At 35.4% G+C, this 18,041-nt stretch overlaps 1 protein-coding gene across 1 annotated transcript in view; it reads right to left on the minus strand.

The window, feature by feature from the left end:
• Kcnh5 (potassium voltage-gated channel subfamily H member 5) overlaps positions 1 to 18,041 on the minus strand; it is a 273,394-nt gene that overhangs the window by 36,430 nt on the left and 218,923 nt on the right. The window contains exon 10 of the mRNA XM_047541196.1: positions 9,648 to 9,844. Coding sequence (XP_047397152.1) covers positions 9,648 to 9,844 — 197 coding nt within the window. The remainder of the gene's footprint in view (positions 1 to 9,647; positions 9,845 to 18,041) is intronic.

Consider the following 18,041-nt stretch of genomic DNA (forward strand, 5'->3'; position numbering starts at 1 on the left):
AGAAAGCTCACTTGACTGAAATGTCAAAATCTATGAAATGTACCTCCCAGGTGGAAGAAAAGAAAGTGACAGTCAATGAAGTCAGAGCTAGTTTGGTCAGAACGGTTGACTATTAGGAAATTCAATCCACCTACTGAGCTGCTCTGTTTTCTCATTTGCAAAATACATATAATGTTCTAAAGTCCTCACTATTCCAATGACAATCATATGTATTATTATAGTATTTATTTTACTTATTTTTTTAATAGTCTGACTGAATTCACTATAAACATCTTAATAATTCTCTTTTGAATAACTGAATGCTTCTAAAGTCTGTGCCCTTGTAAACCTTTAGAAGCTACTGTTCAAAAACAGCATGGAAGGTTTTCAACTACACATCTGATGAGCTCTATATTTTCTCAGATACCTTAGAAGACAGAAAAAACTGAATCACTTGATGAGTTCAAAAAGTGAAGGAAGAAGTCCCCACACATTACTGAAATCACACATGACAAACTTCATGACAAAATTCAGAGGTTGCCTTGGGAGTGGGGAGGGAGGAACTCTCTAAAGAACTTGACCTAAAAAATAGATCCAAAGGAAGATTCAAACTTAATATTGTAAATTGATATATTACGTTATACTACGCTTTCTGCAATGGAGAATATCCATTAACTTTTTTTTGTTTTTGAGAAGAAAGAAGGAGAAAGAGACATAAGATTGAAAAATTATATGGAATCTGAATTCAAATCAACATCCAAAATCACTAGGGAAGTAAATACTATGTACATTTTTGTCTTAACAGTCATAAAATCCTTTTTTACCCTTAAGTTTAAGAGGTAGACACTTTCATAATAAACAGCCTAGTGAGTCTATAAATGATACCCTAGAAAAAGCATTATTACAAGGCTGAATTCAGCCCTAAAATGAAAATGAATGCTTTAATTGAACTGTCGGATACATCAAGAACTCCTAAGAAAAATAATGTGTAAACTGTCTACATTTTCATGTTATGTTAGTTAAATACTTTTCAATCTATTAGAGGCTTATTATTTCTTTCATGTTTTCTACTAAAATACATCTTTCCTGCAATAAGAATAAATTCTAGTTTTGAAAAGAAGAGCTGGCATATGACAGATAGTATGCTGTTGAGTGTATTAGTAAATTACTGAATCCAGTCCCTACTCTGAAACTTGGGAAACTCAGTCCTTAAATAACTGCTTGGGAGGCATATTGAAGAGTGAAGGATCTGTGAACCCCTGTCCTGTCCTGGCAACTAAATGTGGAAAAAATTTTTATTCTGTCTGGAAGCAGACCAACAGAGAGCCCTAAATAGAAGCAGCTTAAGGGCGCAATAGACTCCAAATTAGGTCTCTGCTTCATCTAAATGCACATGACAAACTTCTAGAATTGCTGAAGGCCTGTCGCTTCCTACCCCCATCAGTGGAATGAGAGCCAGCTTGGAGGTGAAAAACCAAGGCTGGAGCCGCAGAGCAACTATCAGCTGTGTGGTCATGAGTGTGTCCCCTCTCCTCTCTGAGCTCACCTCCCTTACAGTATTGATTTCAAGCTCCAATGAGATAGGTAATGCCTGTGGTGTGTGAAGTGCAAAGCAGCAAGCTGCATCATTTTGCAGGTGAAGGTTCTACAAACCATAACCGATAAGCAGAGCTATTGTCAGTAGGACCAGTAAAGCACAGAGAATTTGCAATCCTGATGATCAGTTGAGGTCATGAGAATTATAACTACTCTCCGCTCAAGATTCATGCCAAGTCTGTGGCATGCAGACTCTTCAGAGGAAACTAACAAAATGCCCTCACTTCAAAGTCCTTTAGCATGGGAAGAAGGCACTGTTCTGGCCATCACAGCTCCTGGATGTTAGATGATCTTAATTCACTCCACCGTGATGTCAGAACTGCTGTACTGTTCTGAAAGCAGTAGACAAGCTGCAGCAGTATACAGGACTGCAGAATCTGCAGGCACAACTGATTAGAAACAGCAGTTGGATGTCGACTCTAATCATGATTTAACGCTAATTAGTAATGGTCATTTTCATAATCCTATTTCATGAGGCTCTTTGCCGAAGTTGTCAAAGGTATCATGTGTCTTTCTCCAGATGAAAATATTTCTCTATTTCTCTAAAATAGTCACTGATGATAAAAACTGTGCTGGGCAGCCCGACAGACTCAGATTTCATTCATTCACCACTTCATTCATTCGATTATGTAGCAGATGCATTCTGGCCACTCACGATCAAAAACTTATAGAAAATGCCTACTTTAAGGAACTCGATCCTTTAGTTGAAAAAACAAAAATACGAATAGGAAGCCAAAGTACCACAATCAGTGCTATGAGAGAAGTGAGCATAGATATACGTGGGATTTCAGAGTTTTATGGAAGCCATGTTATCCTTCGTCCCAAATATGGACAATGTTTTAGTCATATCTTTTCAGACAATCAGAAATACCAGTTTTGTGGAATAAAGGAGCTCTCTTATTGTGTTTAGCTGATAGACCATGAGGATGGGGAAGAAAAGACAAAGTAGTGAAGTTGGAATGCCCACTGTCACCCTAGACTGTGTCTCTAAAGATGCCTGTATGTAACACTGTAATCCACACAATCTGAAACCCACCAACACCAAGCAAGTACTTTAGGTGGGTTTCACATCCAATTCCAGTATGTTTTTCATTCACCCAAGGTGATCACTGCTGAAATGCTTCAGTGTGCACAGAAGAGGGAAAAAAAAAAAAATAAGACATTCTGGGCTACTGAATTCACCATGGTAAGAATGGTTTCTGGGAAGAAAAGAATCCGAGGCTGTGCAAATGCAAGAATGCACTGAACCACCATTTCTTACTACTGAAAAACAACACGCAGGATGGTGCTGTGCTGCTCCGTGATGCCAACTGACTTGAGTTGACTCAAGACTAGCACCATCTGTGGAAAAGAGACCCAGCTTTATGAGGTGAAAGGGATTCTACAAGTATCCCTATGTTCTGTTTTTTCCATTTTATAATCTGAATTGGGTCATTCCCTGGGGATATTTTTCTAAGTTTTAATGGGAAATCTTGCAAGCATCTAGAAATGTTTTGCCGGAATTGACAATTATCCACTGCATAGTTTAAAAATCAACATTGCTGTACAACCCAGTAATGCAGACCTACTTTGACTATATGTTGTCTTTGTTTTGTTTGTACTGGGAGACTAAACCCAGGGCCACTTAACCACTGAGCCACGTCTGCAGCCATGGATGACACAGGGTCTCACTAAGATGCTGAGGGCCTCACTAAATTACTGAGATTGGCCCTGAACTTGCCTCAGCCTCTCTAGTCACTGGGATTATAAGCATGAGCCACCACACCTGGCTCTCAACTATACATTTTGATTTTAGAATATTTTTCAGTTATTCCTTCATATTTAACTTAAAAAATAAAACAAGGTTGTTATGAACTGGTTGTTGGTGTCCCCCTAAAATTCATATATCAAAGATCAAGTTTCCAGTGTGGTTATATGCTCCACATGGAGCTTCCATGGAAATAATTAAGGTTATACACGGTCATAATGATGGGGTCCTGATTCAGCAGGGTTAGTACCTTTATAAGAAGAAACACCAAAGAGTTTCTATGCACAAGCACTGGCAGAAAGGCCAGGAAAAGCACACCATTAGAATTCTAGTAGGCTTCTGTAACTCAGAGACCTCACCAGACACCAACCCTACTGACACCTTAGTTTTGGAATTTTCTAGCCTCCATAACTGTGAAAAACTAAATTTCTGTTGTTTAAGTACCAATCTATGGTATTTTGTTATGGCAGCCTAACCAAACTAATACGACAATTAAATGAATATTGTTTAAAGGTCCCAGATTAGTCTGTGTCTTGAACTATATGGTACAGAGATGTTCAGTGCAAAGGAGTCTAAACTAATTGTACAGCTAGAGCAAGATGAGTCTCTGAGGCTTGAAATGGAGCATTTCTTTGAGACCACAACTAAAGGGCAAGGGTCAGTTTGGCATCGTTTTTTATTGATGTCCATTGGGCTCCACTCCATGATAAAAAGGATTCATCTCCTTCATGTCCCCTTTATACCTGAGTGTAACACTTTCATGATGACTTATTATTTGGTAGGCTCCTAGAGAGCAGGCACTAGGCCTTTTCCCTCCATGACCCCATAGTACTGTTAGTAGGAGCTTGATGGAAGTATATCAAATATGCTATGAGCCAGCCAATGTTTTTTGTGTCCCATTTTAACAAAGTATCACATCCAAAGATGTACAGAAAATAGCAGATAAAATCCCTCACCCATCCTATTTAAATAGTCAGTCTGGAGGAAAATATGTTCTTGCTATCTTCAAAGTGGAGAAAATATTCAGAAATAATTCAAAATTTCAGCCATGCTTAATGTAGCCATAAGTGCTAATGCAACATTTATTTTAAGCTTCAAGGAAATGGAATTCTCTTGACAGCCTCATGGACAAATATACTCACCAATTTTTAAATGGTTCATTTTCTTATACTCATAAAACATAATGTCTGTAGGTTTCTGCATCTTTTGTGTAAAAAAAAGCATCCAATGAAATTATGAATATGTCTGCAGATTTCAGGAGACCTCTGAGAACATAGTTTTCTTATTAACCTTTTTAAATGGTGTTATTGGTGGTCCTCAAGAATATCTCCAGCCTGAATGATTCTCTAGGAGAATTCAGAGGATTCAGCATAGAGCTAAACTGCAACATATGACTGACTGCAACATAAGATACAAAGCAATCCTGGAAAGGATAAAGGCACATGGGAGAAGTCTGGAAGAAGCCACCCACAAGGCTCCAGGGGCTCACTCCTTAATTCCTCCAGCAAGAGTCTTGAGAAATCACATGAAGTGTTAGCTACCACAGAAACTCATTAGGCCCTTAGTACCTAGGGTGTTTTATTAGAACTGGTCACATAGTCATTCTCCACCTGGCTCTTATCAAAATTCCACACTTCTGAAGGGGAAAGTAGAACTCACACATAAGTTGCATTGTTTGAATGATCATTTAGATACTGTGAGCCACAAGAACCAACATGAAATCCAACTTCCCACAGGATGGCTTAATAAGCAAGTCTTTGAAAGGGTAACAGTCATGGCCACTAGGTTCATAGTTTTTATACAGGTTGCAAATGCCATTGTGTAATAACCAGGCAGAGTGAGCAGAAGGACAACACTTATTTTAAGAGTCTACTGAAAATCCTTTAAAATTTAGTCATCATTTGTGCTAGGTATACTGTTTACCATACCTGAGGTCTAGTTCTCATTTTAGCAAACACCATTACATCATTCCAGGAAACGGTATCTTGAGTTGTTTAAGTAAATAAATACATAAAGTCAGCAAGTGTATCAACTTTGTTTCTTTCTCATGACTTTTCTGAATGCTTTAACTTATTGCAAACTATGGAATTGTGTTCTTATTAAAGAAAAAATACACCAACCAGTTCTATGGCTTGACTCAGTTTAGTTTCTGGCTCTCGCACAGGGATCTTAACCTCCTCTAGTCTGGTAAAGTCTGTGGGTCTCTTCTCAGATTGGCTGTTTTAATAGCACAAAATAAATACACAGAATGCGAAGGAAACACATTATGTTGAACTTCAGTTATCAAAATATTTTGAATTGATTTATAATACACATTTGCTTTATTAACACAGCAATATATCTAGCAGCAGGTCTAGTAACTACCATAATTTATAAACAGTGATGAGTATAAACATTTCAAGGTATCTTTAATACATACAAGAGGATCTGAAAATGCCTATGATTTATTTTGGCACTTCTAATAACACTATAATTGGTTACCAATTTTATAACTTAAGGGAAAGCTAAATTTCAGTAATAAACTAGATTAAATAAAAATATAGTATTTTTTTCTCATCAAAATTTATAGTCTCCAGATAAAAAAGATCTCAGGTTTCTGGTACCATGAGATGAGAAGTTCATTAAATCATTCCATTTAGGTCACAACCTGTTGGATCAATAGCAAGTAGACTTGTTGCTTGACTTCATTTTACTTTTAGAGCACAAACTTTTTAAAATAAATTAACCAAATTACCACACAAATATAATTTCACATAAAAATTCATACTTCTGACTACTCTGGGAAAAAAAAATATATAAAGACCAAGAAACACTACACTGGCATTCCAGCAGGGTAAGAACAAGCAGCAGCTGCCCCTTTTACACAGTGGGAACTCACAGTCTTCACAGCAACCAGAAGCCTGCCTCCTTCCTCCAGGGCTATCTGCCTGGCTCCTCTCATTAAGGTATTTTCTGCTCGTGATTGTTCTCTGGTTGGTAGTAAGTAATTGAGATTTGCTATCTAATAAAGGAAGAGAGAATTCTCTTTGTATACCCATTATCTAACTTCCAGTTTCCTACTTTACCATTTTATGCACTTAAGATCCAAAGGCAGCTACCTGTTTTGTAAACCATGTTTTACTAGAATACAATCATCTTCCTTTATTAACATATTTTTATGACTTCTACTTTGGGCTGAATTTTGTTCTCCTTCCCAAATTCATATGTCGAAGGTGTAACCCCCAAAGATATGGAGGTAAATAGGTTTTGATGAGGTCATGAGAGTGGAACACTTAAGACAGGATTGGTGCCTTTACAAGAGACACCAGAGAGCTTTCTTCCTCCCTTTCTCCGCCATATGAGGACACAGCAATAAAGTAATCATCTGCAAACCAGAGAGAGAGCCCTCACCAGGAACCAAACTGGCTGATAATTTGATCTTGAACTTGCCAGCCTCCAGAATTGAGGAAAATAAATTTCTGTTATTTGAGGCAACCAGTATATGCCATCTTGTCCTGGGTGACTAAGAGAGCTGCTTTCATAGAACAATAGCAAAGTTGAGTGGTTGAGACTGGCCCGCAGATTCTAAAATATTTACTGTTTCTTGAGACAAAAAGTTTGCCAAACTCTGCTCTAGTTTATTTTGGATGAAATTATGACTTAGAGCTCTAGAACTTTTATGTAGAGGAGTTTAAGGATAGTTAAGCTACATGTTCATAGCAAGCATCGTATTTTTCCTTAATGGAGAAGGATCTCAGGCAGCTAAAGAACTGTCCCATCCGTCCCACAGCCACTGAACTGCACACTATACAAACCTCTCCACTGAGCCACCGTAAGAACTTTTGTAGCCAGAGCTAGAATCCACTGTGACCAAAAACATGGTTCAAAATCTGCTCCCTCACTTACAAGAAGCATGGCCTTAATCATTGATTATGATAGTTAGATCAACAGCATACTAAAGACATAATTTTGGTTATACCAAATTCAAAACAAATTTTCAGTGCTATAAAACTTTTAGCAATGAGAACAAAATATTTTTATTAATAGATCAATGGGAATAAAGTGAATGAGAAACAGAGAATCAGTCAGAGACAGAGTCAAATCCCAACACTATCCCATAGTTATTTGGCAACTACCTGTCCCAGTCTCAGAACCTCGACCTCTTCACAGATGAAATGGAGACCACATTGCCTTTAATATGGGTTTCTGACATTTAATAAGATTATTGTATGTAAAATATGCTGAAATTTAGGGGCATATAAAATAGGCTCTCAAAATGATAGCTTATATTACTGGTCATTAGAAGATATTTCCTCACAGTTTCTCTTTTACTTTTATTTTGCTGAGAATAAAGTGACATTGACAATATGCCCTGTGCCCACAATTTGCCCACTTATTGAAATAATCCATCATGAGCAGAAGGGCTGGAATTATTAAAAAGTGACATGTTATACCAGGGAAGAGGTTATTAAGGAGCCATTTGATGTCACTTAGCACCTCGGTACCTGAGAAGACAGGCACCTCATTCCCAATTCCTATTAAAAAAAACAGCACGAGTTTTCCATCTCTACCTGTGTTCCCCTCAGAGGGAGCCACATTGGCAAGCACATTCTGTTCTCATAATCAACAAAGAGAGAGAGAGAGAGAGAGAGAGAGAGAGAGAGAGAGAGAGAGAGAAAGAGTTTGTGTATAAGAGAAAAAGAGGAGATAGAGGTTTGTGATGAACTCATTTATTTCTTATTTTCTACTGGTGATCTATTTTAATTGTCCTTCTTTGCAACCTACCATTGCAAATATATTGGTTGGTATGTAATATTAATCCCTCTGGCCCTGAGGCTTCTCATGTACTTTGAGAGGGGCAAAACTTCCTGTTTTATTTCACAGGACTATTATAAACATCAAATGAGATACAGTGTAAACAACATGCTTTTGGGAGGGCAATGACAAATGAGATTTGTCTTGAAGATGGAATGATCAAGAATAGGGGTTTTGGTCATCTTGCAGGAAGGCAGAAGATTTCAAATCTGGAAAATTCTAGGTTGGAGAGACTTAGGACATTCTTTCAGATTCCTAATAGGCTGCCTGTAGAATAGGAACTTGTCATTATGAAAAGTAGAGAGTAGTCCAAAGAGACTCTGCACTCCCTAACAAGCAAGCAAGAAAGGTCCATATTCAGTTCGTGTCTGACATCGCTGTTCCACATCAGCATTGCCTAAATGTTCAATTACTTGTGCTTCACAGCATATTCACACTTGAAGCTTTTTGAGTATATGGAATCTGTGTTTAGTCTTTGTGTTCTCTAAGCTATTTACTTGTCTCACAGGTTCTGGAAGCTCAATGACTATTAATAAAGGCATAAACTGAAAATATTGTTCAAATATAGATCAGATGTTATAACATGGTCAGTACAAATACTGCTCCTGCTGTTCTGGTTTCCTCTTGGAACCCTGAGTAGGAATCAAGTTGATTTAATTATGTTCATTTCTATGTTGCTACAGTATAGACATTACTTTGTCTCTTGACTTTTTTTTCTCCTTGTTAACTACAGGGAAGGTTGTATTTAAGAGGTAGTGGAAAGATAAGATTGTTATTTCGGAATACTTCACTATAGAGAAGCAATCATTTTAGAAAGAATTCCTTAAGTGCAGTTATCCAAACACGTATTTCCTTCTCGGCAATAAAAGAGTCTTAGTCAATGCCCAATGACCTATAAATCATAGCTAGGAGATTTCTTTATGCAAATTAAATTTGTGTCACACTCATCAATAAAAAAAGAAAATGGTAATGAAGATTAAATTTGGAGCAGCAGTACAAAATAAAGGATTCCTATATGTACTTGTTGGATATGTCAGTGTGGCTAATTAATTTTTGAGATAGTGTTCTTTGAAAGGATTAATGGAGAGTAAGCTTTGTGAATTGATTATTAAATGAGAAGGATGGTTTAAGAGGGTTGGGAATGTAAAATAGGCAACCAGCCTGATTAACCTTACCAGCCTAAAGGAGTCTATGTAATAAAGTAAAAGATACTGGTGTTCATTTTATGGTTGCATTATCAAGTCCAAGAACTGTCATTGTTAGTTTACTATTCATTTGTTTCTTCTCCAGGCTGTTTTTCATTTTGCATCTGAAATGTATAAAGGCTCAAATATTCACTCATATAATAAGGGCATCAGTTTTCCTTAAAAATTGAACAAAATATAAATAAAGGAAAAAAAAAAACAATCTTGCTTTACATTGATGAAAATGTATTGCTGCAAAATAAACTAACTTTTCCATTGCTCAGCTCTAAAACAGCCCAGCATGTCAACCTTCTAGATACTAAGGGAAAGTAGATTCAAAAACATACCCGCTTCCTTAGATTGCAAGTAAGAGTGAGGTTCCTCGAGAAGGAGTTTGCAAAAGCTGTATAAAAGTCAAGGACTTTGAGCAAGGCTTCTCGCTTGATGATATGCAGGTCACAGTATGTCAGGGCCCGGACATTGGCACATGCATGAGCAAGGGTGGTTTCCTTCCAGAAGATGTCCCCAAACACATCACCTTTCCCTGGAAAACAGCATAAGATACATATTCAAGTCTCTACAAGGGTTCTTATCATGATCACTATTGACATTCAGTTCCATATGTGATAATAATCTTCTAGCACAATTTATATGTACCCCATCCATGTATACATATAACAACGTACAACATGTTCACAAAACAAGTAGAATAATATCACCCTGAATTCAGTACTTGATGGAAACCTAGAGAGTCATGAATACTTGTTTAATCTAACAGAGAAGTAAAAAACTTCGTTTTAACAAATAATTTCATTATCTTCTGCCACCTTAATTTTTCCTGTTCTGACCAGAAGGAACACAGGTTACCTCTTAGTGTCACCCTTTCTTCTGCTCCTTCTAGTTAAGATGACAATAAAATGCAATATATAAGTATTTGTATTACAGCCTTTATAAATCTTGAACTAATGCACCATACATTGTCATATTATTCAATAACTAAGTATTGTGCTCCAAGCCAACTAAAATTTGCCAAGACCTAGTCCCCAAAGGATGCCCTTCCCATTCCACTTAACCAAATCTTACTCAGAGTCTCAGGGCCCAGCTTGAGAGTTCCCCAAAAACAATTCCAAAGCTAAAGGAACTGAGTTGGAGAAAACACGGAGGAACAGATTTGTTATCCCACAAACACATTCATCAAGAATACAACACTACAGTCAAATGTAGATGACTTTTTAAAGTTCTAAAAATCACACAATTCACCTATTCATTTCAGAGTATTATCCACTAGTGGCCTAAATGTAAGTATTCAACATTCCAAATTAAGAGGACATAGTTGCTCAAATGAAGGGAAGGAGGAAAAGCCAAATGTCCTTTTACAGTTTGAATATGAGATGTCACCCCAAAATTCCCTTGTTGATGCAGGAATGTTCAGAGGTAAGATGATTGATTATATTATAAGAATTATAACCTTATTGGTGGATTAATCCATTTGATGGATTCATAATTTGAAGGACAACTGTACAGTTACTGGATGGCAACTGTAGTCAGACAGGGTATGATTAATTGAAGTAAGTCTCTTGGGGTGTGTTCTTGGGGATTATCTCTTGTCCCCCTGGCTCCTTCCTTATGGCTCCTTCCTTACTTGATTACTTACTTACTTGATTCCTGGCTAGTATGAGGACAGCCACTTTCCTCTGCCATGCCCTTTTGCCATGATGCTCTGTCTCACCTCAGGCCCAGAGAAATGGAGGCAGCCAGTCACGGACTAAACCTCTGAAACCATGAGCCAAAATAAACTTTTCCTTTTGAGGTTGTTTTTGTCAGGTATTTTGGTCATGGCAATGAAAAGCATCTAACAGAGGTCCCCAAATGCCCATCTGTTGAGGGAGTTCTCCAAGAGTGCCTGCCTCCTGAAGTGCAGCCTCCTGCACTCTTTCTTTGATTTCTGTGGGGAAGTTTTAAAGTGGAAAATACAGGAGATATGACTAAAAGAAAATATATTTAAATAATAGCAACTGACTCCAAGTGATGTTTATTGCTTTACTTCTTTGTACTCCTAATTTTTTCCAAAATTTTCTATAATGAATCTGTATAAACTTTATTTAAAAATAGCAAAGATTTTTCCTTATGCTTTTTAATAACACTGAATCCATAAAATATTTGCATAGATAAGCAGAATAGCAAATAAATATTAATTGATTTTTAAAAGTGAATAGTTAACAGGTTAAAGAAACTCAATCTATAAATGTAACTTCCCCTTACCAACATAGACCTTTTTAATTATATAGGCAATCAAATATCCTTATGCATTTTATTTTACCTAACTGACGAAATTAAAATTCTTACCCTATTTCTACCAAAATTTTAAAACTTAAATTATTTACCTTTTTGGTATCACGAGGAAATAAATCTGTGCTGTGGTAAAAAACAATAACAAACTAGAATATTAATTCAAGATAAACTTTATCCCTGTTTTTTCTTCCAAAAACTTTAGCATAGCGTAGTAAAATTAATAGATGCAGATGATTCTACTCCCAACATCTGATTTCACTTTTCATAATAAGCAATATTAAATTTTTAAGGTATAAACTTTCCATTAGGGTATGCAATATATAAATTAGATATTAATCTGATCAATCATTTCAAAGTATGTTTGTTCTATTCAACTTTCTGTGTCACCTGATAGGTTCTCACTTCACAAGAAACTTTTATAACACTGCTGGGAAGATAGCTGTCTTGTAAGTCAATTAATTAGTTTAACCATGCAGCACAGGGGGCTAATGTCCTTCAAGGCATATTACCCTTGTGGAGATGTGGGATTATGCATGGAATTTTGAATAGAGAAGCACCCTTTTCTTCACTGCAAAGATTTTGCATACTTTCAAGGCTAGAAACTCCTTTCATTTTCATGACTTTAGAATATTTGATGTTGCTTTTTAGGTCAGCTCCTGCTGGGTGCAAGTAGTCTCAGCTATAAACATTTTAGAGCTTGAGCGAACTAACCTCCCTCAAAGTCCTAAAATAGTAGAAAATCTCACATTCAACATGAAAGTTGTTGTTTGGTCTATTTATATTTTCTTGGTTCTTTGCATCAAGTCTTATGAAGTATTTCACTGCTAAGCCACAGGAAATGGGACTGTAAAATAGAAGTTAATGCTAAAGATTCATATAGTAGGAAAATGCAAATTTAAAGACAGAATAGAGACAGTTACAGCATAATTTAAGGAGTAATACAGACTGCAGTATGTTTGAGGATTATGGTTCCCTACAGTGTTGATTTTACAGCCAGCATTTGTTTTCTTCTAATGTGAGACATGTTATTTGGTGAGCTAATGACACGGATAAAATAAATACATAAAAATCAGTTATTCATCAGTGAGAATGGCTAACAGATCCAACAGGTCCCTAACAAAAATATCACTTGAACTTTACTTAGAGGTTTCCTTTGTTTATGTGGGTATAACAATAGCTATATTTGATGATTCTTCTGCATAGTGGACTTAACTGATGTGCAATATTCATGCTTTTTACTGTATCTGAGAGTTACAACATGATGCTTGGGGTACACACAGAAATTAAAATGGTGATACAGATAGTAAAATGGTTACCACAGTGAAGCAATTAACTGTCATCTCACATAGTTACTGTGTGTGTATATATGTTTGTGTGTGCAGGTCTGCATGCCAAGAGCAGTTAAAATCTACTTATTTAACAAAAATCCCTAATACCCCAATATTGTCAATTATAGTTCTCATATTGTACATCAAATTGTTTAGACCTGTTCATAGTACATATGTATAATTTTCTATTTGCTAACCTACATCTCCCCTTCCACTCTGGTAACCATCATTTTATCCTATATCTCTATATTTGGCCTTTTGTTTGTATGTTTGTTCAGATTCCACATATAAATGAAACCAGGAAATATTTTTCTTTATATGTCTGATTTATTTCACTTAGGATAATGTACTCCAAGACTATCTATGTTGGGAAAAATGCCAGGATCATCTTATTTTATAAGGTAGAATAATATTCTATATTCCCTATCACATATATAATGACACATATACATGTGACATACATGCATGTTATATATATTCCCACATTTTCTTTATCCATTCATCTGTTAGCAGACACTTTGGTTGTTTCCATATCTTGGCTGTTGTGAATAATGCTGTAGTGAACATGGATATGGGAGTGGATATCTTTGTAAGGTGGGGATTGCACCTCATTTGGATATATACCCAGAAAGAGAATTGGGGGATCATAATATAGGAGTTATATTTTTAATTTCTTTAGGAACATCCATGTTGTTTTCCATAGTGGCTGCACCAATCTACATTCCACCAACAGTGTACTGGGATTTGCTTTTCTCTGCACCCTCACATTTATTATTATTAAATTTTTTTAAATAAAAACGATCCTAACAAGCCTAAGGTAATATTTTACAATGATTTTTGTTTTCCATTTCCCTGATAAGTAATGAAGTTGAAAATCTTCTCATGTGCCTATTGGCCATTCTATGTCTTCTTTGGAGTAAAGTGCTCAGGTCCTTTGCCCATTTTTAAATAGGGTTATTTGTTGTTTCTGTTTCTTTGTTTTGCTATTGAGATGTAAGACTTCATAAATTTTAGATAAAAACTTTTTATCAGACATGTGGTTTGCAAATATTTTTCCAGTCCATAGATTGGCTTTTCATTTTGTTGATTGTTTCCTTTGCTATACAGAAAACTTTTAGTGTAATATAGTCACATTTATTTATATTTGCTTTTAGAGTCTGAACTTTTGGCATTATATTCAAAAAATAATAGCCAAGAACAATGTCAAGGTCATTTTCTCTTATGCTCTCTTCTGAAAATTTAATGGTTTCAGGTTTTACATTTAGATTTTTATTCATTTTGACTTCTCTGTATAATGTAAGATAAGGGTTCAATTTCATTCTTTTGCATTTGAAAATCCAGTTTTCTGGTACCATTTATTAAAGAAACCATCCTTTCCCTATTTTGTCCTCTAAATGTCCTTGTCAAATATTGATGACTATGTATATTTGAATTTATTTCTGGGCTCTTAACTCTGCTCCATTTGTGTGTTTCTGTTTTTAATGCCAGCACCATGCTGTTTTACTACCATAACTTTACAATTTTAAATCAGGAAGCGTGATGTCACCAACTTTGATTTTTTTCCCCACTATTGTTTCAGCTGTTTATGACTTTTTGTGCTTCCACAGAAATTTTAGAATTTTTTTTCTCTATTTCTTGAAAATCCCATTGAGACAGATAGGGATTAAACTGAATCTGTATATTGCTTTTGGGAATATGGACATTTTAACAGTATTAATTCTTCCAGTTCTTCAACACATAATATCTTTCCATATTGGTCTTCTAACTAAGTTTTCGGTGTATAAATTTCTTACCTCATTGGTTAATAAATTTATTCCTATGGATTTTACTTTCTAGAATATCTTAAATGGAATTGTTTTCGTGATTACTTTTTCAGGTAACTCACTACTTATATATAGAAATGCTACTAATGTTTGTATGTTGACTTTGTATCCTGCAACTCTAATGCATTCATTTATTAGTTCTACCTGTTCCTGTAATCTTTGGGGTTTTCTACATTTAGGAGCCTGAGGATAATTTTACCTCTTCCTAATTTGGAGGCCCTTCCTTCCTTCCTTCCTTTCTTGTCTAACTACTCTTGCTAGTACTTCCAATACCATGTTAAAAAGAAGAGATGTGAGTATGCTTCCTGCCTTTTATTATATGTTAGTGGAAAAGCTTTCAGTTGTTCTCTATTAGGATGTTGTCACTACTAGACCTGACTTAGAGGAAAGCTTACGGAGTTCTTCAACCAGAAAGGAAAGGATAATAAATACGGTCATGAAAACATTTGAAAGAATGAACTCAGGAGTAGAAATAAATACATAGTCATATTCAGAATATTTCATCACTGTAGTGGTGGTGTGTACATTTTTCAGATCTTTGGTATGAACATTAAACTCTGAAATGAACAGAAACAACTTTAACTGTAAGAAGTTGTTAAGGAATACACAACATTAGAAGATGTAAATTTTAACAAAAATATAAATTCTGTATGTGTGTGTGGGGGTAAAGTCTAGAGAATGTGTGTGCAACTGAATTTGTTATCAGCTTAAAATAATCTATTATAACTGTAAGATATTTCATATAAGCCCTGTGGTAACTGCATAGCAAAAATCTACAGCAGGTACCCAAATGGGAAAGAGAAGGAATCCAAACTTTGCACTTCAGAAGGTCACCAAATCATAAAGGTAGAGAACAAGAGAGGAAGAAAGAAGCTACAAAATAACCAGAAAACATATAGCAAAACAATAACATTGAATGTAAATTGATTAAACAATCCAATCAAAAGACATAAAGTGGCTGAATGGGATAAAAAAGAACAAAATTTATCTATATCCTGCTTACCACCAATCTAGGGACACATGTTGACTGAAAGTAAAGGAATGGAAGAAGATATTCCAGGAAATATTGACCCAAGGATAATAGGGGCAGCTATGCTTAAATCAGATAAAACAGACTTCAAGTCAAAGTTGCCATAAGAGACAAAGTTGCTCATCATTTAATGATAAAGGGGTCAATTCATCAAAAGGACATAACAATTATAAATACATATGCACCCAACAGTGGAGCACTTAAATATATAAATATTCATGGACATTAATGAAGAGGTGGGCAGCAATGTCATAATACTAGGGGACTTCAATACCCCACATTCAGTAACAGATAGCTCAAATAGACAGAAAATTAAGAAAAAAATACTGGACTTGATTATGCTCACTTTATCAGTCAGTCCCTTGCAATAAGTAAACATTGCAGCTGGTTCGTAACATTTCTTATAAAAACATATGCACAAAAATTCCTTCTTAACCAAACAATACTATAGGTTTTCAAATAATATTATTTTAAGTAGACTGACTATTTTAAAACTACAGGTGTCATAAAGTAATATTTTAAAAGGGGAATTGAAAGAACAAAACAGTAACCATTAAAATTAAGAAATTATATATGTGTGTTAGAATAAAAGCTTTTAAAACATTTAAAAAATCATGCCTTCCAGTCTTTAGTGATTTAAATCCAAACTCATTTTGTTGAAAACAGTTATAAAGGATTAAAATCTTGAAGGTATTTTGAAAAAAATAATAGTTCATATTTACCAGAAAGAAAAAAAACTGATTTTGATCATGTATTTTTATTATTTTTATTTATACACAAAAAGAATGAAACAAACTCTCCCTCTCTTATTAAGTAGAAATAAAAAGAAGTATTAAGAGGCAGTGATAGATACCCTTAAGAAGGTGGAAGAAATGATAATAGACAGACTGAGGATTACAAGTCAGGCACTGTTTTATGAATGTTAGAAGGATAATATAAAAAAAGAAATCCAAACAAATGACTAAATTGAAAATCAGTTACCTCTTGAAACTTTTATTTTTCTAAGGAATAATTTGGAGTTGAAGCCTATAATAAAGTTCATATTATAACCAAATTTTTAATTTTTGCATTTGTCACATGAAACAAATAATGGTTGTCCTGTTTACATCAGTCGGTTAAAGCATCTGACATCCTAATCCTAACTCTCACTCTAAGTTATTGAGTGAGCAATCCCACTGCTGGGTATATATCTCAAAGAATTTAAACCAGAATCTCAAAGAGATATCTACCCCTCCAAGTTCATTATAGCATTATTCAAAATAGCAAGATATGGATGCAACTTGTGTCCATCAAGAGATGAATGATAAAGAAAATGTTATATATACACACAATGGAATATTACTGAGTCTTTAAAAAGAAGGAAATTTCTGCCATTTGCAATGACACAGATGATCCTGGGAAGCATTACATTGAGTGAAATAAGCCAATCACAGAAGGACAAATACTACACAATCTCATGTATATGAAATATCTACTATCATCCAACTCACAAAAACGGAGAATAAAATAATGGTTGCCAGGAAACAGGGATAGAGGAAATGGAAACTTGCTGTTAATTAGGCATAAAGTTTCAGTGATGCTAGATGAATAAATTATAGATATCTTCTATATGGCATAGAGCCTGTAGTTAACAATATGTTATTGTAGCTTCAGAATTTGTTAAGAAAGTAGATGTCATGTTAAGTATTCTTACCACCCATGCACACAAAAATTAAAACCACACGAGAAAACTCTGGAAGGTGTTGGATATTAATACCTTAATAGTAGAGATGGTATCATGGGTGTTTGTATATGTCCAAACTCACCAAATTATACCCAAGCCCTGGCCTGTACAGATAATATTGACATTTAAGGAAAGAACAAAGATGCCAGCAGAAGGACTGACTCAAGTCCCAAGGTCAGCGCAGATAGACGCTCTTCCTGGTAGATACTGCAAACAATTGTGGCCATGCTTGTAACCTGGAGCATTCTTACAAGATTCCTTTCTTCTTTAATACATACTCATTGGGCTATCAATTCTTCCATGACTCAAATGAAAGATGTGAGCAGAACTTAATATTTCCATCTAATGTTCTAAACACCTCTTTAGTGGTAAACCAGTCACAAGGAGGAAGACCACAGTTTTAGATACTTAGTACGTGACTTAGCCAGCTCAAACTTAGACTAGTTTCTCCAATAATATTTGGTGAAGGATTTTTGTCATACATACTGTTATGGTCCAGTTCTTAGCAGTGTTTATTAGATAAATCTTTTTAAATAAAAGGAAAA

The sequence above is a fragment of the Sciurus carolinensis genome, chromosome 2 (assembly GCF_902686445.1).
Source record: "Sciurus carolinensis chromosome 2, mSciCar1.2, whole genome shotgun sequence".
Lineage (NCBI taxonomy): Eukaryota > Metazoa > Chordata > Mammalia > Rodentia > Sciuridae > Sciurus > Sciurus carolinensis.